Source organism: Panthera leo, chromosome E1 (genome assembly GCF_018350215.1).
Source record: "Panthera leo isolate Ple1 chromosome E1, P.leo_Ple1_pat1.1, whole genome shotgun sequence".
Taxonomy (NCBI): Eukaryota; Metazoa; Chordata; class Mammalia; order Carnivora; family Felidae; genus Panthera; species Panthera leo.
The window spans coordinates 11,855,270-11,883,263 of record NC_056692.1 but is presented as its reverse complement, the minus strand read 5'-3'; the positions used below and the strand labels follow the sequence as shown (position 1 = coordinate 11,883,263).

Here is a 27,994-nt window from a genome sequence, read left to right as displayed (position 1 = left end):
AACAAAGGGAAGATATTAGCAGTAACAGAATTTAGAAGGTGGGAGGTGCCCAGTGGAACTAACTGGGCTATGGGTGGGGGAGGCCCGCCTTCCGATTCTGGAATCTTTCCAGGGGTGTGATGAGCTTAATTCTAGGAGCATGGGAATCACAGCCTGGTCCTCGCTGTTGCGCTGAACCATCCTTGCGAGGGCGAAGAGCTGTTGCTGGGGTTTTACTATTCAACAGGAAGCAGACAGTAGGAAGCCTGTCCTTTTTTCCTCTCCAGCCTTCCAGTCTGCCTCTAGCTGGCAAAAAAAGAAATGCGGTATGCAGAGTTCTAGCCCTAGAATCAGAAAGAGTAAGGCGGGCGTTAAGTGGAGACAACACTGACAGAGGAGGGGCCAGGATGTGGTTTGCATATAGTAGGACCAGGCCCTAAATACCATAGTTTCGGTCCCAAAATAATGTGGTGTTTTAATGAATTCGTTTTGAAGCCCACGAGAGAATTATTCTTTAAACAGTCATGACTCACAGCTACTAAGATTCTCAAACACATCTTAGGTGATTTTAATTTACATCCAGGTAAATCAGTTGTCCAACTTGTTTTTTAAAAAAAAGTCTGGAATTTGCTATGCTGATAACAGGAAAATTTCTGTGAAATAACTGTTCTCTCCTTAGTATAGGCACATGTCAAAGTAAGTGGAAATGATGTAGTCCACAAGCGGCACTAATCTGAGCTTGAGAATTTGAGGGTTTTGACGAAGGGTCAAATCCAGCCCTCGGCCTATTTTTGTGTTCATTTTCTTGGGACTCACTGTGGCTGTTTTCCTGTGGCAAAACGGAGTAGTTACCACAACAGACCACATGCCCCCCCAAAGCCTAGCAGGGGCAACTTTTTACATGACTCATGAGATTTCTTTTTGATAATGAAAATGTGACCGACTATAAAGTTGACACATTTAAAAAAGTGAATGTTGCTAGCAAGAGAGGGACATTTTTAAGGACTAAATTCTAATTCCGGCTTCTCATACTTTACAAAGACTCCACACCATTCCCGGGCTTAACTGGTGAGCCCTGTCAGACAAATTGCAGAGTTCTGCAGAGAGACCCTGGGAATAATCACAAGGCAGCTGTGCAGCTTCACTGAAAATCCTTCCAGAAGAAAATGTAGCAAAGTCCGGCCCTGGTCTCAAGACTGCAGAAGAGTGGAGCCCACCCCACAGGTCAGAAAGAGCACAAAGCATCTCGGATTCACAGCGTGTACTGTCACTAAGATGCATGTTACTTCTAATTATAAAAAATTAGCTTCTGTGTTATGGACTCCCAGACTTTTCAAATCTTCCAAAAATTCCTCAAGTTTAACCATTTCTGTTCACAATGAACATAGCCCTTAAAAACTTTTCAGAGGGGGAAAAAAGCGATACAGAAGACACATTAATGTTCAAGTAATTTAAAACAAAAAGGTAGATTTAATGCAATAACAACATTAATCTGAGGATAAATAAATCCACAACAGACTTTAAAGTTTGCATTTTTTTTTCCTTTCTTTGCAGAGAGAATGGTTTTCTTAAAGCATATGGGACTGAAGATGTCAAAACAAAATGTAATTTCTTAATGTCCAGGTGAAACAGGCTTGGTCCTCCCTGCTGCCCTCCTACCGCTTGCCACTGGCCAAGGTGATCAGTTTCTCTCATCTAACTCAGGATGGATGTTAGTTTCAAGAGTAACTAGACGGTTTGTTTCCAGAATCATCTTCTTGTGATCCCATGCTCTGTAAAGAAGAAGTGAGACGATGTATTTACACTTGCCCTTGCCAGAGATTTCCCACCGGCCCCAAACAAGCACACCCCGTTCTTCTGTGAGGACAGTCGGTCACCCTGTGTACAAACAGGCCATAGTTCGCATACTTCCAGGCTGCAGTTTGATAATGCTCTCAGTGAATCTCTCCATGAACTTGGTCACAAAGGTTTTCAAGAACTTCAGGCAATTAATAAGCATTTAACCTCAAATCAAGTTCATGTTCCTTTTCTGTCCAGGCCACTTCTAATTAATGAAGGGAACCCTAATCACCTTTTGTACGAACTGGGGGTTCACTGTGATCTCCTGGTCCATGGCCTTCAGTCGCTCATCCAGCTCTATGCACTTCAGCATCTGGTGATAGACATGTTTGAAGGTGGTTAGTAAGCGAGTCCAGGTCAATTACCTCCTTTTTAACCTAGGCTACTAATATGGGTGCTACAAGTTCACAGTCCCATGATCTGAAACCCCTGGGGCGACACAGGTTTGGAATCAGAATTTTTTGAATGCAGAAAGTTAATACTGTACAAGTACTGTATATTACCTAACATCCCAGTAGGATCTAGGGTATGCCCCATAATCAAACACATTAATACCTTTTGCAGTGAGGCCTAAAAACATGCACAAAGTGGGATAAAGACTATGCATCATTTCAGGTGTAATTCGCCATCACACTTAGTTACCAAAACCTCCAGTTTTCATGGTTTTTTTTGATTTTAAATTGCAAAACAAGGAGTGTGGAAGTCTACTATGTTACTATCCATTGCTTTCAGGTTTCGGAGATTTGATATCTGGTTCCATCTACTTCCATAATGTGAGGTAAGAAACACAGACGCCCACACAATCCCGACTCCTGTCTGGAACCCAGAGTGGCAGTCAGAACATGTGACCTCAGAAGATGCAAAGGGACCACTCTGGCCATGCCCAATGGAGGACTTTCTTCCTCCAGCTACCCCCCTTCCTCCCTCTCCTGACACACAGAGGTTTCTGACCTTCTGACTATACTTTACCGCAGAAATGAGGCTCTGCATTATGAAAGGTGGTTGGGTGTGGATAAAAGCATACTGACTGTAAGACCCTAAAGTGTTTCAGTAGCTAAACTAGGCTGTGGTGAGCTGCCGGGAAATCCAACCCACCACTGACTTATAACCATACGATCTGGAAGAGGGTTAAGCAATGCTCATATTCAAAACAACTTTGTAGGAACTAAAATGTTCCCAGAAACTAGTTGGGAACTACCTGTGTGTAAGGGGTGCCTGGGTGCCTCAGTCGGTGAAGCATCTGACTGTTGATTTCGGCTCAGGTCATGATCTCACAGTGTGTGAATTTGAGCCCTGCATCAGGCTCGGCACTGACAGCGCACAGGCTGCCTGGGATTCTCTCTCTCTGCCCCTCCCCTACTTGCGTGCACTCTCTCTCAAAAAACAAACAACTAAAATTATCCTGGAGCATGGGAGCAGTATTTCAAATACAGCATCTCAAACATCAATCAAAACCTGGCATTCAGATTTACCTCCTGATCAATGTTATGAAGCATGGCTGGGTTATTATATTTTTCAGGGTTATCATGGAAACTGACCATACCATCCTTCTGATTAATACTGGCAAAAATTTCACCATCTTCTATCTGTAAAAAAAGAAATCAGGAAAGTAGTTTAGACTCAGATACTATGTGGACATATAATGTTTCAATATAACCGGGGGGAGGGGAGACAAAAAACAATAAATAAATTTGTATGTTTATCTTTAGGCACCATCTGTTTAGTCAACAAGTATTTACTGAACGCCTACTATGTGCTAGACAGCACTGCAGATACTAAGGGCTACAAAACTCATACAGAGACACGTATACCCGCTCTTGTATTTTTTTTACTGATCTAAGTTTCACATAATATAAATTAACCATTTTAAAGTAAGCAATTCAGGGGTGCCTTGGACATCCAACTCTTAATTTCAGCTCAGGTCATGATCTCTCGGTCGTGAGGTCAGTCCCGCATTGCTCTTGGTGCTGAGCATGGAGCCTGCTTGGGGTTCTCTCTCCCTCTCCCTCCCCCTCACTTGCCTTCTCTCTCTCTCTCTCAATAAATCAATAAATAAAACAAAGTGAACAATTCAATGTAATTTGCAATGTGTAACCACAAACTCTAGCTAGTTCGAAAACATTTGCATCGCCCAAAAGGAAACCCTGTCCCCACTGAGCAGTGACTCCTTTTCCCATCCTCTCCGTCCCTGGCAACCACCAATCTGCTACTTCCTGCTCTAGGGATCTGCTTGTTCTGGACATTTCACATGAATTGAATTGTGTATGTTTCTTTTGTTTCCTGCATCAGCCAGCATAACGTCCAAGTGCCTTGCACCTTAAAACGTGAAACCCTAACACATTTGGTTCACCCCCGTACAAATTCTCTTCTGATCCTTCAAGAAAACTTTTCTGCTAATGCTGATCCCAAGGTAGTTTCACGGCTATGTTCTTTATTTGCATCAATGACTGAGGAGTTATTTGACCCTCACAGCCAAATCCTGTCCTGAAGTTAAAAAGTGAGAAACCAGGAAGTCTTGAATAGGACTTGTTATTCCTAACACACTGCTCCACATTCTAGCTTTGGAAGGGACAGATGCTGCTTAATGAAACAGCAACCAGCCCAACACACATTAAATGGAATACATCATTCTCTGTGTGATCACGGAGAGCTGCCTCTTTAAATGTGGACAGAACACGCCCAAATGAAATGCAAACCTCGGTTTACCACAGCAGCTCTTTTTGTGATAACCAGAACTAGAAACAACTGAAATGAGTATAATCACAGTGAGATACTGTAGCCCTGAAAATGAATGGAGCCACATACAACATTTTGCTCATAATATTGAGCAAAAAAAGCCAGACCCCCCAAAACATATACTGTATATTTCCTCTTATATACAGCTCAGAAACAAATACAAAATAGAATGTGAGAAGCCAGGATAAGAACCTGGCGAGCCAGGAGTAGGGCTGGAAGCAGGCATGAGAGATGTTTCTGGGATGCTGATACTCTGATTTTTGATCTAGGTATTGGTTTCACGGGTGTCTTCTCTTTGTGAAAATGTATTTAGCTATAAACTTAAGTGTACTTTTCTCTGGGCAGGTGATATTTCAATAAATGTTTACTGAAAAAAGTTCCTGGGGCACCTGGGTGGCTCAGTCAGTAAAGCATCTGACTTCGGCTCAGGTCATGATTTCACAGCTTGTGGGTTCAAGCCCTGCATAGGCTTCTGTGCTGACAGCCCAAAGCCCGGATCCTGCTTCAGACTCTGTGTCTCCCTCTCTCTCTGCCCCTTCCCTGCTCATGCCCTGTCTCTCAAAAATAAACATTAAAAATTTTTTTTAAAAATCCCTGACATACAATCGGAATAGGCCAATATCTATTAAAGAAAATGAATCAATAATCTTCTAAAACAAAACCACCAGGCCCAGAGGGATTCACTGGTGAATCCTACCAAACAATTAAGGAGGAAATTATACCAATCTGTACGATCTTTCAACGACAAAAGCAAAGAGAATACTTTCCAACTACCATGAAGCCAGCATTACCCTGATATTAATAAAACCTGACAAAAACATCACAAGAAAACTACAGACCAACCTCTCTCATGAACATAAGTGCAAAAATCCTCAAGAAAATATAAACAAATCCAATAATATATAAGAATTATACACCACAACCAAGTGAGATTTACCCCAGGTACACAAGGCAGGATGGACATTCAAGAATCAATTAATGTAATTCATCACATCAGCAGGCTAAAGAGATCATGATCCTATCAATTGACGCAGAAAAAGCGTTTCATAAAATCCAGTGAAAATTCATAATAAAAACTCCGGTAAACTAAGTCTAAAGGGGGAACTTCTTCAACTTCATAAAGAATATCTACAGAGGTGCCTGGGTGGCTCAGTCGGTTGGGTGTCTGACTTCGGCTCAGGTCATGATCTCATGATTTGTGAGTTTGAGCCCCGCATCGGGCTCTGTGCTGACAGCTCAGAGCCTGGAACCTGCTTCGGATTCTGTGTCTCCCCCTCTCTCTCCCCCTCCCCTGTTCATGCTCAGTCTTTCTCTATCTCTAGTTAAAAAAAAATTAAAAAAAAAAAATCTACAAAAATCCTACAGCTAACATCACACTTAATGGTGAGAAACTCAAAGCTTCCCCACAAAGATCAGGAACCAGGCAAAGATGCACCCTCATACCACTCCTTTTCAACATTGTACTGGAAGTCTAGGAAGACAAGAAAAGGAAATAAAAAGTTAGGAAAAGAAAAACAAAAGTGTCTTTGTTTATAGATGATAAGTTTGTATATATGGAAAACCTGAAAGTATCAACAACAAAAAACCCTCCTGGAACTAAGAAGTAATTACAACAAGGTTGCAGGATACAAGGTTGATATGGAAAAGTGAATTGCTCTCCTGCATACCAGCAATGAATAAGTGGAATTTGAGATAAAAAACACGATACAATTAGCATCCTCCCCACCCCAAATGAAGCTCTTAAGAATAAATCTAACAATAGATGTACAAGATCTATGAGGAAATCAAAGGATGAGGAAGGAAATCCAAAAGGACTAAATAAATGGAGCGATATTCCATGTTCTTAAATAGGAAGACAGTATCATCAAGATGTCAGTTCCTCCCAATTCAATTCATAGATTCAACACAATCCCAATCAAAATCCCAGCAAGTTATTTTTATGGATATCAATAAACTGATTCTCATTTACATGAAGAGACAAAAGACCCAGAATAGCCAACATGATATTAAAGGAGAAGAACAAAGTTGGAGGACTGGCACTACCTGACCTTAAGACTCTTCTCTAAAGGGGCGCCTGGCTGGCTCAGCTGGTGGAGCATGCAACTCTTGATCTCGGGTTGTGAGTTCAAGCCCCACACTGGGTGTAGAAATTATTTAAAATAAAATCTTAAAAAGAAAAGAAAAGAAAACTTACTATACACCCACGGTAATCATGGCAATGTGGTATTGGTGAAAGAACAGACAAATGTATCAATGGAACAGAATAGCCAGCCCGGAAATAGACCCACATGAACAGTCAACAGATCTTTGACAAAGGAGCAAAGGCACTACAAAGGAGCAAAGATCCTCCTTTCAAGCAAATGGTGCTGGAACAACTGGACATCCACAAGCAAAAAACTGAATCTAGGTGCAGCCGCTATATCCTTAAAAATTAAATCAAATGGGTCACAGACCTAAATGTAAGACGCAAAACTTCTAAAACTCCCAGAATACCACATAGGAGAAAGCCTAGATGATCTTGGGTGTGATGATAACTTTTTAGCTAGAACACTAAAGACACAATCCAGGAAAGAAATGATGGATAAGTTGGGCTCCGCTAAACGTAAAAGCTTCTTTCTGCAAAAGACAATGTCAGGAAGATGAGAAGACAAGCCACAGACTGGGAGAAAATATTTGCAAAAGACACATCTGACGAAGAATTGTTATGCAAAATATACAAAGGACTGGGGCGCCTGGCTCAGTGGGTGGAGCATGCAACTCCTGATCTCGGGGGTCCTGAGTTTGAGCCCCACACTGGGCAGAGAGATTATTTTAAAATAAAAGAGAAATACATACGGAGAACTCTTAAAACTCAACAAGAAAACAAACAGACTAAAAAATGGGCCAACTATCTGAACAGGGACTTCACCAAAGAAGATATACAGATGTTAAATAAGCATATGAAAAGTTGCTCCACATCGTATGTCATCAGGGAAGTGCAAATTAAAACAAGATACCACTATACGCCTATTAGAGTGGCCAAAATCTGGAACACTGACAATATCAAATGCTGGTCAGGATGCGGGCCAATCAGACCTCTCTTTCACTGCTGGCGGAAATCAAAATGTTGCCACCATTTGAGGAGACAGTTTGGCAGCTTGGTACCAAACTAAATATAGTCTTACCATCTGATTCAGCAATCACACTCCGTGGTATTTACCCAAGGGAGTTGAAAGCTTATGTCCACACAAAAACCTGCACAGGGATGTTTACGGCAGCTTTACTCGTAATTGCCAAACTTTGAAAGCAAATCAAGATGTCCTTCAGGAGGTGAATGGATAAACCGTGCCACATCCAAGGAATGGAATATGATTCAGCGCTAAAAAGAAAGGAGCTATCAAGCCATGGGAAGACATTAAGGAACCTTAAATCTTGATTACTAAATGAAAGAAGCCGGTCTGTAAAGGCTACATACTGCATGATTCCAAAGACGGGACATTCTGGAAAATGCACAACTATGGAGACAATAAAAATTATCAGTGGTTGTCTCAGAGCACAGAGGATTTTTTAGGGCAGTAAAAATAACTCTGTGTGACCCCATAATGATGGATACATAGCATTATATGTCTGTCCAAACCTGCGCAAAGTACAGCAGTGGCCACGTGTCAGGTTGGCTCACCAACCATGACACACGCACACGTGTCACAACTATAACACACCACTCTGGTGAGGGTTAGTGACGATGGGGAAAGTCATGGATGTGCAGCGGCGGGGGACATACGGGAAATCTCTGTACCTTCCTCTTAATTTTGCTATCAACCTCAAACTGCTTTAAAAAAAATGTCTTCTTTAAAAAAAAAAAAAATCCCCACCCTCATAGACCTTATATTCTAGGGCAAGTCTTGAGCTTACACTCAAGCTTGGCAGGATGGATATACCAGGCCAGAGAATTCTCTGTCGTGGAAACTGTGCTCTGCATCGTAGGACGTACAGCAGCATCCTTGGCCTCTATCCACTAGATGGTAGTACCCCTAGCTGTAACAACCAAAAATGTCTTCAGACATTGCCAAATGTCCCCTGGCAGACAAAACAGCCCTGGTTGATCCAGAGCCTGTCAGGGTTCGTCTGGGTTGGTCATGCAGTGTTCAAAGCCCCTTCCTCCTCCTTTGATCCCTCAAAGCATAGCTTCTGACTCCTTGCTGGTGTCATAACCACTCATGTATTTCTTCTCACCCACCAAGTAGTGAGTTTCCTGGGGGTACTGTGTGGCTCACTGATGCTTAAACCCCTGGGGAGGTTTAGCAAGGTGCTCCTAGCGAGCACTCCAAGGTTGGTCGAGTCAGACAGGTGTTGTTTGTTTGGGATGAGCACGTGTTTTCAGAATTAGGATGAAAGATTAAAACTTCAAAACGTTTGTAAATTGCACTATGGAAATAAAGTACTCCATTATCACAGTGGAAAGTAGTTTCATTATTCCTAATCCCGATACGGCAGTGTTCCTAAAATCAAAGGGGACAGCAGCAGCAGAAAAATGTAAAATGCTGACTTTCTACACCTAAGATTTGCTTGACCTGGGCTGAGGACATAAGTCTGGTCTGACGGATCAGATCTTAGCCATGTATTTACATAACTGAATAGGTAGGTAGATTACAATCTATCAACTCGGTGGGTCACCCTGTGCATATTTAAATAATGCTTCTCTAAATCTGGGGAGTGGACAGATGCACCCGGGACACTTTAAACAGGGATGCTGGTGGTACCTGACTTCTGAAGGCAGGTGCTGAGATAGTGTCTACTTGAGCCCCCTTTATTGTTAATGCTAACTCTAAGCGTACGAATGAACTGACAGTGGCCCACAAGGAGGGAAGGGGCGCAAGTCACATCACAGTCAACGACTGCTCCCTCTCTAGCTGAACAGGACTTCCTCGGTGTGGGCAGGAGTGTGTGTGCCCTGACCTCCATACAGCTACGAGTTCACGTCCTCGCTGTAGAGCAGCATGTTGAGTAGCACTGCTCTAGGACTCTGTACTTCACAAGTGCTTTACAAATATAAGTAAGGAGGACGAACGGGACATACCATGTACATCACATGGGTACCTATGACTGGAAAACCCCATAGATTGTAAGGAAATAAACCAAAGTGTCCAGAGGTTGACTCCGGATGTCCCTCTCTTTCTCTCTCTCTCTTTGTATTTTCTCTAATGAACACCTGTTACTTTTCTAAGGCCAAAAATCCACCAAGGAACTTTTTAGAAATGAAGACACACTCACCATATGTAGGACATATTTCTCTGCCTCCTGAGGTCCAGATAACTGCACACGACTTGCCATATCTTGTAATGATAGTGTTAAAAAGGTCTGAAATTCAGAAGTAGAATTAATCACAGGTAGAAACAACGGAGGACATAAATTTCACTAAATGTGTACAGAGCTCTAATGAATCACTCAAAATCTGCTTTCTGTGACTGTGCAAAATAATGTTTTGTTGTGAAGATGACTTAGAGTTGAGGAAACCCGTGTAAATTTTAGTCCTCGGTTTCCTAGAGGTGTAAGGACTTCTGGAAATGTATCCTACACAGATACGCAAGTGAAGTGACACACACACAAAGTTCTTTACTGCAGCACCGGGACCACCTAGAAGGATTGGTTGGTGCCGTCTGGTATAATTGAGTCTATAGATGACTATGCTGTTGTTTTAAAAAAAAAAAAATTAAAAAGGATACTTCTCATGAACTGAAATGGAATCTAAGATAATGTACACCATTCAATGAAGAACAGTGTGCATGGCATGCTGTGTAAATGGAAGGAAACTTTATGTACCCGTGAGAGTGTGTATGGATATGTACGTATATGCACACAGACAACCTCTAGGACACCCAAGAAACTGGCAACACTTTCTTCAGACAGAAAGAAAAGGGGTGGCTGGGGTATAGGACCTGCATGGAGATTTGTGTGTCTTTTGAATTTTGTACTGTAAACATACTACCTATTAAATAAAATTGACAACATCACTTTCGTTCTTCAAAATGCCAAGCTAAAATGTATAAACACATGGGGCGTTAGAAGGAAGCCAGTGTTTCCCACAACTCTGCTTGGGACTTGATGAAAATGTTCCCCTTCAGGAACAAATTAAAAGAGCTCTTTTTTAAGGAAAGCTGGCAATATTTACAGCAATGGCCTTTTCAGAGCAGAGCATGTTAAAACCCTGATGTTGAAAATTAATAAGCCAATGACCAAAAAGTCTATGTATACTTTAGTTCCGGGAGTAGCATCCAAGAAAATGTGATTGTTAATTTTTAAAGTACATAAGCAGTTGAACACAAATGAAGACTTAAAAGTCAACATTTCTAAATACATGGGTCATTTTTCCTGTTTCAAAATAAAGAGAAACTTCCACCTGAATGTCCATCAGTAGAGGACCAGTTGAATGAATCAATCGTGATTCATCCATAAAACAGACTACTATGTAGGGGAGCTGTGATACAGGCTTACTCTGCCAGGGAAAGAGGTTTAGAACATAACCCTAATCACATTTAATTGTGAGTGTCTCCATATACATAGAGAGAAGAGAGAGAAAAGCAAGAAGAATCTAGAAAAATGTCCATCAAAACATTAACATGAAGTGGCAGATTTCAGCCCCATGTGAGAACCCCTTGTCCCTAGTTGCCTTCCAGCCAGCAATGTCACAGAACATCATTCCCGTCACTGACATGGACACACGGTCTCCTTGTTGAGACTTTCTGAAAAACTTTGGGTTTTCTGACTTTGGAATAAGAAAGAGCCTGGCGTGGCTAGAAAATCCGTGCATTATTCCCCCTTCTAGAATTCTGGCACTAAGACATGATGCCTAAAAGTACAACAGCCACCAGTGAAGATTTAACCTTCTTCATTTATTTGCCATTCTGCAATTTAACATTTTTCTGAAAGGTACCCTCTCTTACCTGTGTTAACATTTTGACTCTTTTAGCTAACGTGCAAGTGCTAGTCACAAGCAGGGGGCATCTGTTTGTCAACAGCTACCTCTCAATGGTGACACAGCAAGGGACAGAGTGGTTCTCAAAAGAAAAACTTTTCTGGGGAGAATCAGGCTGCTTGTTACCCTGAATCTCTTAGGTCCCGGCCTTGTCTGCCCATAGATAAAGTCAGTTTTCCTCTGGCAGACAGGTTACATTTGTTTCTAATATTTCTTGAGCTACTTTCTCTTTCATTTTCCTTCTACAAACCAACTTTTTACAAATCCTCTGATTTCCGTATGTGAGTGGGGCAGCTAGGCTTGCTCTCTCTAGAGTATTTGGAAGGAGTTTCCTCCTCTCGTTCATTGGCCGTCTCCTCGCCTTCCTCCCTCTCCCCCCTGCGCGGCTCACTTGCCTCCATGACCGCCCCCTTGTCACCACTCTCCTCTGGCTTCTCCAGGCTCTCACTGCCTGACACTCCACCCAGAGCCCCGCGGCCCTCCCACGGAGAGGGCACCCAGCAGCAGACACCCCCTCTTCCGGCTCCTCTGCCTCTCCACCCCGTCCCGTGGCTGCCGCAGGGTAAGGGGTATGCCCAGAGCCAGACTGACCACGTTCTCGCCAGCTGTGAAACGCCCCCTCTGACTATACTACTTCTCAAGAGGAAAAAGCAATCCTGTTTGCTGAAGCGGCTGTTCGCTTCCTGTTACTTGCAGCACATGCCTTTGGAGGTCACGTGGGATTTCATTTTTCTCTCATACTTTTTGGTACCGTTTGAACACTGGGTAATAAGCATATTTCCTCTAATCCAAAACCAGCAGGTCGTTTTCATTACTTCCTACAGTTCAACTGCACATAGCTCGTTCATCTGTGGCCTAAATGGCAACGTCGAGGTAGTGCTGAGTGTTCGAGCAAGAAGTTCAAGTACAGATGAGCACAGCCCGGGAGGGTCCACGGCTGGTCTCAAGGGACTTGTGTCTGCATCGTTAGCGCCACCCCTCTGCCCATGGGACTGTTTACCTCTCTCGGGCTACCTGTCTCTGCCTCCCCATGTAGCCGTATCTCCTACCTGTCTTCCTCTTCACCTGTTCCTCTTCTCAAAAACCCTGTTCTAGCCCTGAAAAGACCAAAAGGTATAAATCAAACTCTTTCTAAGTCATCGGTTGTGAGAGTTCTTGCTTAGTAAAAAAATCCTGCCACACTGTATCCCTGTATCTGCTTCCTCGGCACTGAGAAGAGAGAGAAGAGGGGGAGGCCCCGGGGGAACCAGGAGATGCTATCTGAGGGCGTCGCTTGCCTCACCTTGGTTAGCCTTTGAATATTCTTCTTATAAAGAGAAGACAAGCACTGCTTCACCAGCCCCATGTTGTTATCACGAGTAAAAGTTTCACTGTGCTTGCTCACCAGGTTGCGGAGTTCTGAGGGGTTATTGGTTGAATAAACTTGTGCTAACTCGTGGTATGCGTTGCTAAGAGGCTGAAGGTTTAAAGGTGGGAAGAAATCAGATGAAAACATTAGAGATACAAAATTTGTATAGGAAGCAAAAAGAAAACACAGTGCTATATCATGCACAAGTATATTCAATATCCTTTATTGTTACCTAAGCAACCTATTGCTTAACCTTAACCTATTGTTACCCAGAGCAAATGCCTAGTTTTGAAGACCAAAGATAGAAATTCACTATGGAGTGACATATTGTCAAAAAAAACTTTGTTATTTCAGAGCAAATGACGGCATAGCAGGTGAAAGTATACTGCACTTAATAAATGCATGCGTCTTTTTTCTTTTCCTATTGATAAATTACACTGGGAAAAAAGAAGGCAAGATTCCTATCATTCTCAACTCTCTTGCGCTCTCTCTCTCTCTCTCTCTCTCTCTCTCTCTCTCTCACACACACACACACACACACACACACACACACACCCCTCACCAGATGCAACAGGACAATCTATTTTTGACAAAAAGGAAGATAGGAGCAAGAGAACCAAGAGCAGCTGAGGGCCTCCTAAGAGCCTGAGCTGCTTTATGCATTTTATATACATTATCCTCTACTTTAAATATTAGGAGATTGGGGCGGAGGTCTGAGAGAATGTGGGAGGGTCATGAGGAGCACAGGTGCAAAGCGGATTCAAATCTGTGTCTCTCCTCCGAAGTCTGTGTTCTTCACCATGGGTGCTAGCCTCATAAACCACGAATGCTGCGAAGGACACCCTGTAGTCATGAAGACGTCGTCTTGCGCAACTACTCTTCCTCGAACAGGCCAGCTCAAGGAACCATGGGAGTTCTCCCAAATGATCTGAGAATGGCTACCCTAAACTTAACCCTGCCTCTCACTCTTTCATAGGATTCAAGGGACCTCCCTCTCCTCCCTCATCTGTGACTAGGCAGCCCAGAGCCCTAAGAACCACAGCAAGGCTCTGTAGTGAAGGACACAGGGCTGTCTGCAACAAGACAGCATAAAAATCTTCTCATCAGGAAGATTTTCAAATTGATACCCTGAAATTCTGAGTTCTGTACGAATAACAGGGTTAAAATTGTATCCAAATGACTGTGACCTTATAACCTTTTGAACTGCCCGATTTTATTCTAAACCATGAAGATGTATTTCAAAACTAAAAAAAAAAAAAAATCTATTTTTCAATGTGGTCCAAAGCTGGGTCCTCAGTGGAAACAAAAGTTCAGTGAGCAGAACTTGTGGTTTTCATTCAGGGGCTCTAGAAAGATTTCCTAACACTCGGGCAGATGCAGTTCCATAAACTCAACACTGTCTTTTCAGTACTTTCGCTAAACTGTAACGAAGAAGAAGATCATCATCAGCCTTTACAGGAGCTTTGGCATCTATGGCAATAATTACTCAGAGCAAAAGTTTGAAAACAGATTTCTAAGTAACATTCCCCCCCCTCCCCGGTCAGTGATCAGAGGGTGCATGGACTGGAATAGAGGCCAAGATTCTGCAAGAACAGCAGCTCCCAGACAATAATGTCCACTATGAAACGTATTAAATGTCTGCTAACTTGAAGCTGCCGGGAGAGCCAGATCACTATCAAATAAAATTACAGAACTACGTATCATTATAATTTCCTTACGGACTTAACATGTCACCTAAGAAATCAATTTAAAAAACTCACCTTAATGAATCTACCCACAATTTGAGACGTATATTTTGGTAGCTGTTGTACTTTTCCAAGTAATATCAAAGAAACTAGAATATACTTTTTATATGATTCCAACATGATATGACTGACCGCCATGGCAGGAGTAGTTATGGCCTGAGCAAGAGAAGAGAGAGCACACCAGGGCAGAAAGGGCAATCAATCAGCCACACGTATCACTTTAATTAAAAACAATTCTTACATTTCGTGCCCTATGAGTATTTTTAATAATGTCTTGAGAACGGATTCTCGTGCTATAAAATTACCCTCTTAAAGTATACCAGACAGTGGCTTCAGTATATTCACCGTGCTGTGCAACTATTACCATTACCAAATTTCAGAACATTTTCACCTCACCAAGAAGAAACCCCATATCCACTAGCAGTCATTCCTCATTCTCTTCTCCCTCCAGCCCCAGGAAACCACCATGCCACTTTGTCCCTATGGATCTGCCTAGTCTGGACAGTTCAGATAAATCTGTGGTCTTTTGTCACTGGCCTCTCTGTTTCCAAGGTTCTTCAGTGTTGTAGCAGGTACTGGTGCATCATTCCACTTTATGGTTGATGATATCCCACCATATGGACAGACCACATTTTGTTTACTCATCCTCAGGTGACGGGCATCTGGGTTGTCTCCCCTCCTGGCCACTCCGAACGAAGCTGCCACGAACATCAGTGTACGTGTTTTGGGGCAGACATTTGTCTTCATTTCTCTCAGGTATATTTCTAGGAGTGGAATTGCTGGGCCAGGGTGGTAACTCTATGTTTAACACTTTGAGGAGCTGCAGACTGTTTTCCCTAGTGGCTGCACCGTTTCACACTCCCGTCGGCAGTTATGAGGATCCCAAATTCTCCACCTGCCTGTCAATGCTCGTTTTTGTTGGCTGTCTCTTTTTAATTCGGGCTGTCCTCGTGGTATCATTGTGGTTGTGATTTGCATGTCCTTGATGACTAATGATGAGGAGTATCTCTTCATGTACCGATGGGTCGTTGGTGTATCTTCTTTGGAGAAATGTCTCTTCGTTGGCCATTTTTAAATTTTAGTTTTTTTACTGTTGAGTTGTAAGAGGTCTTTGTACATTCTGGTTGCAAGTCTCTTATCAGAGATCTGCAAATGTCTTCTCCTCTTTTGTGGCTGACTTTCTACTCTCTTTCACCCGGATTTATGAAGGTCAGGGAGAAATGAAAACTATCATACCCAAATCAGCTCAAACATTCCAAATCAAAACCCAAACCACTGAGCCTGCAAGGTGCTTCTTTGAGATGCTACAGAAACATTCAAATGAGCGCATATGTTTACACGTGCAATGATTTCTACTACAGCATTGCTTCAACAGTGAAAAACTGCAATTGACTTACATTCCCACCAACCGAAGACCAGTAAACTAAGTAGGTCAATGTGTGGTGTGATATGAGAAGACAAAGCTGCTTTCTTTCACTTTTTGCTTTATGTAATGCTGAATGATCGGATTTTTTTCCACTAAGTACATCCCTCTCTTGGATTCTTTTTTTTAAGCAGTAAGAAATCTGTATCACCTTCTGAAATCAAGGTACTAATACCATCTATAGCTTCATGTATATTATTAAAACACAGTTGCATGAAGTACCCTAACACTAGACAATGCTGGGCAAGGCAAAATCAGGGTATAAATAGATTTTCAGCAAAAACGTTCCTATCTGTATCAAAAATGTTTTACTTTTAACATTTTAATTATTTGGGATGGAAATATCTTTTCTAAGTGCATTACATACTTTCCTGCCTTTTCCAAAGCCCTCATCATCTTGATATTTCTGGATCATCAATATGTTGTCAGCTATCATACTGGACTATAAAATCATTTGCCCAGTGACTATGAAATATGTTTATAATTTTCTGAAGAACTAAAGCTTTTGACTATGTACTCTTAAAGAGAAGTCACCTTGGGGCGCCTGGGTGGCTCAGTCAGTTAGGCGTCCAACTTTGGCTCAGGCCATGATCTCGCGGTCCGTGAGTTCGAGCCCTGCGTCGGGCTCTGTGCTGACAGTTCAGAGCCTGGAGCCTGTTTCGGATTCTGTGTCTCCTCCTCTCTCTCTCTGACCCTCCCCCCGTTCATGCTCTGTCTCTCTCTGTCTCAAAAATAAATAAATGTTTAAAAAAAAAAAAAAAAAAAAGAGAGAAGTCACCTTGAAGGCCCTTACTTGACTAGACACATCCCCCTTTTTTTTTCTTTGAGTAAGCTCTACACCCAACATGGGGCTTGAACTCACGACCTTGAGATCAAGACTTGCATGTTCTACCGACGGAGCCAGTTGAATGCTCCTGACTAGACATGTTCTAATGACATCATCCCTGCCCAACAGCACCTTCTGGTGACAATTCCCTCAGGCAATGCTAATAAATACATGCATGTGTATTTATGTCTTAGCATTTTCAACTAAATTGTGAGCTCCTTCAAGGCTTAGAATATTCTTTGTTATCATAATATGTGATAGGAATATAAGAAATATTAAACCTCTGACAAATTTCTTAAAATTCTAGTATTAGCCAATATTGTATCTCTTTTTCAGACTCTAAAACATTCTACCAAATTATGCACTATACAGGTCATTACACAGACCAGGGGCCATCACATAGACAAAGCAGGTAGGGGCTTTCCACTGTATGCTCAGTACCCTTTGAATTTTGAACCATGAGACTGTTTTACTTATTAACATAAATAAAACTTAACAAAACACCGCACATTGTTTTAGAACAAAAAGACATTTCAAAGATCATTCAGCTCAATCTCTTCCCTTTGTGTAAAGGTCAAGAGACATACAGAACTTAACCTGAATCACACAGGATATGAGTGGCAAAGCCTAGATCAGACCCCACTCATTAGTGCTCTTCCCTCCACTCCTACTGCCCTTCAACTCAAGGACAGTTTACCACCATGTACATGATGATCCCAGACAGATGATCTTTGAAAGGACCTCCACCTGAAACTCAGAGGCCCAAGATCAATCCACACCAGCTGTGCACTTCTTCGAGCATACAAGTTCAACAGAACCTCAGGGGCATTTAGAGAGATGATTACCTGTTCATAAAAGTACAGTGCTCTTTCAAAGTTCTTCAGCCCGGTATAGATCATCCCTCCATAATAATAGTAACATAGAAAGTGCTTTGCATCATAGGCTCCATTCTCTTTACAGATATCCATCATGTCCACATCAAGATATGGAAGGGCAGGCTTAAAGCATTTTGCCAGCAAACAAAGCTGTGAAAAATTTTACATTGAATCATCATTTTAATTGTACTTGGCAGGCTTTAGCAGGAGCAAATTCATAGATTCCAGAAAGTTCAAGAAAACATTTTATTTACTATTTATTTTTTTACATTTGAGAGTGAGCAAGTGAGGGAGGAGTGGAGACAGAATCCCAAGCAGGCTCTGCACTAACGTGTGGGCTTGAACCCATGAACTGCAAGATCATGACCTGAGCTAAGGTTAGACACTTACTGACTGAGCCACCCAGGCGCCCCTGAAGAAAACATTTTAAACCATCTTACTGATTAAAACTGTTCTAAGTGTTGACACATTACTCCGTTTTCCTAAGCATTCAGAACAAAACAGCATGTGTGTATAAAAGACTACGCAGGCAGGGGATAAAGTACTCCACAGACGAATTAAAGCTCAGCTATTACTTAGCCTGCCCAGCACCCACTCGGCTTACAGATGCACAGACAAGTGAGTCCTTTTTCTTTTTGAATTAGCAGAATAGAAATAGACCAATATGGTGTGATAAAAATGGCAGTTTTTCTTCAATTATTTCTTTTTAATTTCTGAATCGTTTCCGTAAGCGTAGGGAATTGCTCAAGTCAAACTCAAGACAGCAAGCACATGGCAACGTTTTGCAGCTGGATGATGCTGGTACAGGTGTAGTTACAGGTACAAACTCAGAGCTGTACAATTAAGACTAATGTACTGTGTGTGGGTCATACCTCAAGCACAAAAGCTTTTTTAAAAATAGAAAGAAAGCACCTTGATGTGAAACTACAACATGTGTTTGGAATAATCCAGGTACCACGCTATTAAAGAAACAATCCATACCCCACAGGAGCTGGTTAAACCCCAGAGCATTACGGTATAATCTGTAGCCGTAAAACATTGATACGGAGACCTCTCCAAGATACATCAAATAGAAAAAAAACAATGTACGTATGAGTTCATACAGATTATTGCTACTGGTATGAAAAAACTGAGAGAAAAATACACATATTTGCTTATATGTGCATAAAATATCTTTGGAAGGATACACAAAAAACTAACACTGATTTCCTCTGGAAAGAAGAGATGGGTGGCTCATGAGCAAGGTGACTTCATTATCCACCTTCCCTTTTGCCTTCCGGAGATTGAACCACATAAAATAAAGTAAAAGTGACTTGGGACATTTTTAACATCGCAAACATTAACCGGTCTGCTTACTCATCTCAGAAGCCCGCTGGCTGAGACCCATTCGATACTTTGCGTTCTAGCAGCCAGTTGCAAATTCCCGCACTGATAACGTCCCTACGCATTTCAACTTCTAGAACACATTGCAGTCCCCACCAAATTGCTCTCCTTTATTGCGCAAGCGCACAGCCCAACTTCCACCTCTGACCCCATGTGACTCACTCCTCTGCTGCTTACCTGGCAGAGATCAGCGTGGACTGAGGTCAGCTGGTTTGTATTCATCTGCATCTTGTCTATGGCTTGCTTAAGGACGCCAATTCCTCGCAGGGGCTGTCAGAAATGACATCTCTTTCAGATAAGTTCTCAAAGATGGCAGCACATTGGATCTTATGTTGTCACTTACAAATAAAAAATAACACTAATTGATAGGTTCCTTTCAAGAACAATATGAGGTTTCCATACTCTTTCAGGAAATATCTGTCCCTATTCGGTCAAAAAACGCTTTCTTGAGCTGTTTCTTACACTATTTTAGAGTAATTCAGCACCATTTTTGGGGTTATAAACCTTTTTTTCTTACAATGAAGATCAATAATCAAAAGCAATATTACTTTGTCAACAGTTCATCGTATTTACATTGCAACAAACAAAAAATTTCCAAATCATTTCCAATAAAGAGCCTATGCTTAGTAAGCGTAACTATGGCTAAGGATATTGGCATCTTACCATAGGGCAGTCTAGATATCGTCTGTAAATTCTCTCCACCACCACCATCTCTTAATGGATTATAAATGACTATTGAAACCGATATCATAACTTATAAACAGATCATTTCCTGCCCTGATGATAAATAACAAGACAAAGTTTCAAGTGAGGCAGTCAGTTTCTGAACAGGAGATATGACTCTAAAATAGCTAATAAGGGGCGTCTGGGTGGCTCAGTTGGTTGAGTGTATGACTTTGGTTCAGGTCATGATCTCGCGGTCCGTGAGTTCGAGCCCTCTGTCGGGCTCCATGTTGACAGCTCGGAGCCTGGAGCTGGCTTTGGATTCTGTCCCCCCTCTCTCTGTACCTCCCTGTTCTCTCTCTTTCAAAAATAAACGTTAAATATATATATACATACACACACACACACGTATACACACACACATACATACACACACATATATATACACATACATATATATACGCACACACATATATACTTATACATGTATATATAAAATAGCTAGATAACTCACATGAGGTTTTCAATAAAGATTTTTTTTCACCATTTCTTTCAAACCACAATTTGTTTAATATTCCTACAAAATCCCAAATGGTGCTTTCTGTCTGGTCTCCTTCCAAGCTCCATCTTAAAGTTCAATTTCAAATAATAATTGAAAACACTCCAAATTATAACTTGTGTCAGTATCACAAAAGTTAAAGACCAAAGAACTGTTTCAGATTAAAGGAGATGAAAGACACAGGACACCCTAATGGAATTCATGACCTGAGATTTTCTTCTGTTGTAAAGGACATTAGGGAAGTAAGTGGCAAAATATGAATACGGCCAGATTTGTTTAAAAGATTTTTTCAACGTTCATCTCCTGATATTTATCATTGTGCTGTGGTTGTAGAAGAGAATGTCCTAATTTTTAGGAAACACTCATTGAAGTATTCAGCGTAAGTGGTAACATATCTGCAATTTTCTTTCCGATGGCTCAAGAGAGAGAGAAAAGGGTAAGTGGGGTAAAATGTTGACATCTGGAGAATCTGGGTGAAAGGTACATGGGGATTCTTCATATTGTAAAGCTAAAATGTCATAATTAAAAGTTCAAAGTCTGAGCAAACAAAAACCCAGTATATTGCTACATAAAGGGCACTAGAACCGTAGCTCCAAAAACATCCACTGCCAGCAGCAGCCTCCCTTGAGGCCCTACTTCCTGTGCATCTGAGAGGCCTCACCTGATGTACGAGCTGGAGGTCCTCACAGCAGACGCTTGGCGACCACACAGATCTGTTAGGATACTCAGTACTAACCTGGAACCTTAACAAAGGAGTTCGTTGTGTAAATCAGAGATTTCTTAAAATATTTGACTAACACTGCTTACCTGTTTCCTTTCCACAAGTGCGTTTGTCAGCTGATGGCAAAGCCCAGCAACTAGAGACGGCAAGGACAAAATGTTGACAACATCAATGACTACACAGGTAAAATGCATTCGGTGGGAAATAACAAAATGTTAGTTGGCTTACAAGTGTCTGTTGCATATCGAATGTGCTCCCCATTACAAGTGCTGATAAAAAGCTGAACCTGTGAGAATAAGGTTTCGAAGTCAGGAACACTGGGCATGGAAAACTTCACAAATCTGGAATAAAGAGAAAAGAATCAATTCCTCCTGATATTTTACAAGGGAAAATGAAGAAGCCACTGGGGCCAGAAGTTCATCCTATCTCCAGTGCTCTATGAAAGTAAATGAGTCACCGATATTTTTAAAAACTAGGAAAGAGTATATGGGACTGGCCCGGTTCTTTGCAAGGTCAAAACACAGAACACAGACAACATGAAGGCTGAGAAAAATATGCTTAAAAAAGAATTTTTTTTTAATGTTTATTTATTTTTGAAGGAGAGAGAGACATAGCGTGAGCAGGGGAGGGGCAGAGAGAAAGGAAGACACAGAATCTGAAGCAGGCTCCAGGCTCTGAGCTGTCAGCATAGAGCCCGATGAGGCGCTTGAACTCACAGCCGTGAGATCATGGCCTGAGCCGAAGCCAGACGCCCAACTGACTGAGCCACCCAGGCGCCCCAAAAAAGAATTTTCAAAAAAGAAAACTCCATTAAACGAGGCCAAATATCAGGTTGTCTAATATTCGTGAAGGAACTGAACATGAACTTTTAACCCAAAGTTTTCAAAACCAGTTTTCTTTTGAGCTCCCATGTAGTTAGGGCTATTTAGTCATTTAAAAACCAGTTGTAGGGGTGCCTGGGTGGCTCAGTCGGTTAAGTGTCCAACTTCGGCTCAGGTCACGATCTCGCGGTTTATGGGTTTGAGCCCCGCGTCGGGCTCTGTGGTGACAGATCAGAGCCTGGAGCCTGCTTTGGATTCTGTGTCTCCCTCTCTCTCTGCCCCTCCCCAATTCACACTCTCTCTGTTTCTCTCTCTCCTAAAAATAACCAAACATTAAAACAACAACAACAACAAAAAACCAGTCGTTTTTCTTGCTCTAAGGATGACAGATTGAAGGGGCACAAGGACTGAGTTCTGACTGGCTGGAGACTGTGACTGTACTTCAGGGGGTGGTGACTGTACTTCAGGGGGTGCATAAAATATGCACGCTATCCATTTTGCTAGCCAGCAAACACAGACAGTAAAAATCTTTACCCGCCAGCACCATCCAAAAGAACTTGCTGCAACGGTAGACCTGTTCTGTATCCGTGCTGTCCAACACAGTGGCTACAGGTGGCTACTGAGTACTTGACAAGTGGCTAGTGCGACAGAGCAACTGAAGCTTTAATTTTAATTAATTTACGTTTAAATAGCCACCTGTGGCTAGTGGCTACTGTGTGGTAGAGCACTGCTCTTGACCCTTTCATGCTGATAAAGTTTCTTCTCTAAACTCTATTCCCGACACATCTTTGTCTCAGGGGTCCCTGCGCCAGCGAAGCCAGACCTTCGCTTTAAGTCCATTTCCTCTCAGTTTATTTATATTGCTTCAACTTTCATGACAACCCTAACATCCCAATTTCTAATACTAAAACATCGAAAGGAAAAGAATTCTGTCAAGCACACAGAATTACAAGGAACCCCAACTGAAATGAGGTCTATTTAATTTGGTCTTAAACGGCTTGAACGTGTTTGAAGGCAATCTGAAGCAAAGTTCCTTTGGATCGCTGGTAATTTCACTCAACATACTCCACTGTGTCCTATTCCATCACCCTTCCCTAGTTTCTTTCCAAGTTAGAAAATGTGGACAATCTGACAGATTATGTGAATAAAAGTATTCAGATAAATGCAAACTGTAGTGCTCACAACTGAGATGGCCACTTATTTTTTAAAATAAATTTCAAGGGGCGCCTGGGTGGCTCAGTCGGTCGAGCGTCCGACTTCGGCTCAGGTCATGATCTCGCGGTTTGTGAGTTCGAGCCCCACATTGGGCTCTGTGCTGGCAGCTCAGAGCCTGGAGCCTGCTTCGGATTCTGTGTGTCCCTCTCTCTCTGCCCCTCCCCTGCTCACGCTCTGTCTCTCTCTGTCTCAAAAAGAAATAAAACATGAAAAAAAAAATTTTAATAAATTTCAAAATGAGTATAAACAGAATTAAAAAATAACAAAATTGAAAATATAACAAACAAGGATTAGCTAGGAGGAGTAAAATGTAACTATGAGGACTTGACTTTATAATTGTGCAAAAGAGCTCACTGTTGTTTAACATGGTATACTTTCTACACCAAAAAAACAAAAACAAAAACAAAAACACCTATAGCCAGAAAGGCTGTAGCGTTCAGGTTTAGCAAGCGTTCAGGTTTAGCACTAAACTGTAAAAGGAGACGCCTCTTACAGAACAGCAAGGACACCCAAGGAGTGCTCTTGTACGTCCAGAGCCCCGAGCACAGTGTCCAGATGGGATAGGTTCTTTGCAAGGAGTTCCCCACTCTTGTTGATCAGTTCACAGAGCTGAGTCATTTGCCCTGGAAAACAGGAATAACACCATCATTCAGTTACAGCACTAACCAAACTAGAGAAACTCTATAACCACAGACTTCATTCCTCAGAGCAAGAAATAATCTAAAGGTGACTTCTTGTATCTCCTACATTTCAGGTGGGGAAATGGGTCAGCAGGGTCAGAGAAGTGAAATGGCCTTGACTCAAAACTAGACCTCCTATTTCCTTCTGGCCCTGAAAGTTTCTACTTTTCCTCTATTCCCTCTTCCATTCCCCAAGCCAGAAATGCACACATTACTATCACCACCACCCTCACCTCCCTCTCTGTATCCAAAATGCCACCAAATACGATTTTACTTTTAATTTTCCTTCCTAAGTCTCTTGGCTCCGTTCCTTTCTCTCTCCCCTGCCTTATTCAGACCCTCATCACTTCTTGCCTGGACTACATCATAAATCTTCTAAACGGTCCCCTTACCTCACTCTTTCTCTCCTCCAACCCATACTTCATATTGTACCTGTATGACCTTTCCAAAATGTAAAATCCAATCAAATTACTCCAAAGGCTTTAAGAAGTCCAAATGCTTCAGCCTGGTAAGAGGCCGCTGCACCTCCCCAGCCTTACCACCTGCTTCCACCCCTCTCTCCCCCAACACACACTCTCTAGTACACTGAGTTCACAAAATTCACTCAACATTCCATGTCGTCTCACCTTTCTGCCTCTACACATCCTATTCTGCAAGCTTGCTGTTCCTTCCTTCACTCTGCTCTCCTGGGTCTTCCACTACCTGACTCATACACTTCATGCAGCAATCGGCCTGGGACTTTGGACCCTCATCTTACCCCCTTTCCCCGAGCTAACTTGAAAAATGTGTTCTCTCTGTGCCCTCTCTGCATCACCTAGGATTGTGGTGGTTAGGTAACTCAACATAAACTCAGGTAAACTCAGGAGGAGAGGCTGTCTCATGTCCCCAGTTTCAGAATACAGTGCTTACTTACCAGCGAATCAATCAACAGCCTGTTAATTAATCTCCTAATTGATCCACCGATTCCCCACCCCCCCATACCACAATGTTACGTTTTCACAACTAAGGTATAGAATCTAATTAGGCCTGAATTGGTACTCTGAAGTAGACTCACTGATTTTGATGGGTTATTCCGAGACACATTCCGAAATGGCCACACTCTAGACTTCCAAATTCCACTAGCTGTCTTTTTGGTGGTGGTTGGTGGTGTGTATGGCGTTTATATAAGGGAATGGGCAGGGGTGCCTGGACAGTTCAGTCGATTAAGCATCTGACTTCAGCTCAGGTTCTGATCTCACGGTTCATGGGTCCAAGCCCCATGTCGGGTTCTGTGCTGACAGCTCGGAATCTGGAGCCTGCCTCGGATTCTGTGTCTCCCTTGCTCTCTGGCCCTCACTCACTCTCTCTCTCTCTCTCTCTCTCAAAAATAAATAAACATTTAAAAAAATGTATAAAAGGGCATGGGCAACAACTTCTTAAGTTTCCTCCTTTATAGTTCTCTTTCACATTTTGAACTTCAAGCTATATATATCAGCTATTTCTATTTAGTAGCTGAGGGATTTTTTCCCATATCCCCCCCCCCAAAAAAAAAACCCCACGTGAATACCAAAAAATTTAAAATCCAAGTGACTGCAGCTTGGTAATTTTGTTTCTGAGGCTTCTATACTATACTTTAAAATTTTTTCCAAAAATAAAGAAATATACTATTATTATCACATGCACTGCAAAGCAGGAATAAAAAAAATCTGTGATCTGATTAGGTACTATCTCTCATGATAACACAAGTTGAACAGGAAAATACCATCATTTTATTACAAATCTCACTGGTAAATACAAAATAGCTTCTTCTAGTTAAATAATTGCCCCCCCCCCCTTTTACTCACTACTCTATAATTACACTTACAATGATAAGGACCACACAGAAACAAGCATTTCAGTCCATCATTTTCCCCCAATTAAATAGCCAATATAGAGCTGAGACTTAAAATAAAAGCTGGGTCATTATGAAATCGTAAGATAGTTAACTACTGTGGGCCAAGGGAAGAATTAACAGTAAGTGCAGTGCCACAGGGTGCATCTGACATGAGCCCAGAGATGTGGCCAATGAAATTCCCTCTAATCAAAGAAAGCTGGAAATTATGAAGTTCCCTTCACTTAAGGTCCATGTTAGGAAACTCTGAGTTAAGTGCAGAAAAAAACAGAAACCTCATAAACATTTCCTATGCACTGAGCATGAGGCACAGAAGCCATAGGCAGTGAAAGTATCTTGTTTATCTCTGCCTGACTGTTCCTCACGCAGTGACTCCCAGAGCACGCATACAGAGCTTTTCAGATAAGTGATCTCACTTGATGCTAAATAGTCCCAGTCCCATTTTGTAAATGAGAAAACTGGCCCAAGAAGCCACTGTCAGGATTCCAACCCAAATCTAAATAACCATACAACACCCCAGGAACGGGAAACCAAATACTTGTAGCATAAACGAATGAATGAATGGTTCCTTCATTCATGGAGGCTGCAAGTTTGTGCCTTACCTGTGAACCTAGTTTCTATCAGTAATAAGGGGAAAAAAGTATTTCATTAGGCATGGCTTCAACCCGGTCAGTTAACTTGCACCAGTGAGGTAAATCGCACTCCTCCATTTTTACAAATGGAGATAAAGAGATTCAAGAGATTAAAGGTGACTTATCCAAGGTCAGGCAGCTCCTAGAAGTTTACAATTAACAGCTGTTAGCAATAATTTGCAACTGTATCTACTGCACCCGAAATAACAGGTACTGTTTCAAGTACTTTTACATGATTTCTCTCATTCAATCCCAACAACCCTCTGAAGTAGGGTCTTATTTTTATTTTAGAGATGGAGAAACAGGGTGCTTAAAGGGACCTTCACAGCCTGCAGCTAATTAATTCGGAGTCCAGCGCTCTATACTCAGGTGATGAGCTGAATGAACCAAAAAGCACGAAAATTTAAGTAATAATGGTCACAGTTCTACCCCTGGAAATGCAGCCCTACGAGTGAGTGCTCCCTCGGCATTCAGCGGGACTAAAATAGGCGCGGAGGCTTCCCGAGGGCACGCCGGCCGGCCAAGGCGAGCCTCCGAGCCAAGGCACCCAGAAAGGATTCGCCTCGCGCCCGCTACCCGCGGCCTAGGCCGGAGGCGGCCAGGCGCCACCGGGACAGACGAGGCGGTGCACCAACCAGCGCAGGGAAGGGAGGCCGAAGAGACCAACGGGCGCTCGGGAAGGCGTCCAGCGGAAGTCACCGCCCCCAAAACTGTCAAGCGAAGCGCCCGAGTGGAAGGGGCCCGGGCCGGGGGGAGGAGGGTCCGAGCGGCCCCAGGGAGGGGAGATAGCCAGGCGGCCGAGCACACTGGCCGGCAGACTAGAGCAACGAAGACCGAGAGCGCGAGAGGGCTGCTTGAACTCAGCCTCGCCCGATCCCGCCCTGGTCTAAGCGCCGCAACCCCGAGACCAGCCCCGGAGGCGAGGTTCGGCACTAACAGGGACGTCCCAGCCGTCCGCGCTGGCGGCTAGGGATGCAAGCCCGTCCCCGCGGCCCGGGGGGCCCTCCCAGGCCCAGCTCGGCGGCCCGGGGCCTCACCTTGAGCCGAGAGCTGTCGGACACTGTTCACGAACTGCTCCAGGGCAGACGCCATGTTTCCCCCCCGGCGGCCCGAGCAGCAGAGGCAGCTCACGCGGGAAAAGGAGGCTGCTCTGGGAGGAGGGGCCGCGGCGATCCACCACAGGGCCTCGACAGCAGCCGGACGTCACTTCCGCCGGCTCAAGCACCGCGAGATCTCACCTACCTGGGGGCCAGTTACTGTTTCCATGGAAACAGCTCCGCTACTCACCGTAGCCGGAAGTTGGCTTTCTTTTCCTTCGCTTTTTGTGCCGTTCCCTTGTGAAATTCCTCCTGCTGTTTAGTGGGCCTGTGAGCAAAGGAAGACGCTAAACTCATAATTAGGCGCATATTTCCCGGATTTTGCTTGGAATGACCGTCCCGTTTTCCACCTAGCCAAATCCTTCACGCCTGGCTTAATTGCCACCTCTTCCACGAGGCTTTTCCTGTAATGAAGACTGGAGCCAGGCAGGCTGCCTGGATTCAGATCCCTTTCCTACTACTTAGTAGCTGCGTGAATTTGGACAAGTTTACTTGGCCGTCCCCTGCCTTGTATTACCCATCTGTAAGATTCTTACAATAACCTCAATCACTAAAACAGAACAGTGCACAGCACATAGTAAGGACTGCATTTTCATTCAGGTATATGCTGAATGAATTGATTTCCCCATT

General features: G+C 42.8%; 1 protein-coding gene and 1 long non-coding RNA gene across 3 annotated transcripts; one reads left to right on the top strand and one right to left on the bottom strand.

The window, feature by feature from the left end:
* The first annotated feature begins 103 nt into the window (after nucleotides 1-103).
* Nucleotides 104-1,624, top strand: LOC122207400. Its single transcript, XR_006196823.1, has 3 exons — nucleotides 104-305; nucleotides 1,021-1,203; nucleotides 1,534-1,624. It is a non-coding gene; the product is annotated as an uncharacterized LOC122207400 (long non-coding RNA).
* COPS3 (COP9 signalosome subunit 3) lies at nucleotides 1,430-27,465 on the bottom strand. 2 transcript variants are annotated; one of them, XM_042917546.1, is made up of 12 exons: nucleotides 27,305-27,465; nucleotides 23,579-23,708; nucleotides 21,278-21,390; nucleotides 21,136-21,185; nucleotides 19,284-19,376; nucleotides 17,694-17,873; nucleotides 14,615-14,755; nucleotides 12,789-12,962; nucleotides 9,805-9,891; nucleotides 3,291-3,404; nucleotides 2,051-2,131; nucleotides 1,430-1,751 (listed from the first exon to the last, which is right to left on the bottom strand). In XM_042917546.1, exons 1-12 carry the CDS (start codon nucleotides 27,357-27,359, stop codon nucleotides 1,698-1,700), a joined length of 1,272 nt encoding a protein of 423 aa, XP_042773480.1. In that variant the 5' UTR covers nucleotides 27,360-27,465; the 3' UTR covers nucleotides 1,430-1,697. The 2 variants fall into 2 exon arrangements, with proteins under 2 accessions (XP_042773480.1, XP_042773481.1); XM_042917547.1 differs by lacking the exon at nucleotides 27,305-27,465 and adding an exon at nucleotides 26,548-26,646.
* Nucleotides 27,466-27,994: the final 529 nt, after the last annotated feature.

What these genes read in the sequence shown, in the direction of transcription:
- COPS3 (XM_042917546.1), bottom strand. Translation starts at nt 27,359, where the DNA reads ATGGCGTCTGCCCTGGAGCAGTTCGTGAACAGTGTCCGACAGCTCTCG. An exon ending in CCGACAGCTCTCGGCTCAAG is followed by an intron (nt 23,709 to 27,304) that starts GTGAGGCCCCGG and finishes CCTGTTTTCCAG; the next exon opens with GGCAAATGACTCAGCTCTGT. An exon ending in TTCATAACATTGATCAGGAG is followed by an intron (nt 2,132 to 3,290) that starts GTAAATCTGAAT and finishes GTCTATCACCAG; the next exon opens with ATGCTGAAGTGCATAGAGCT.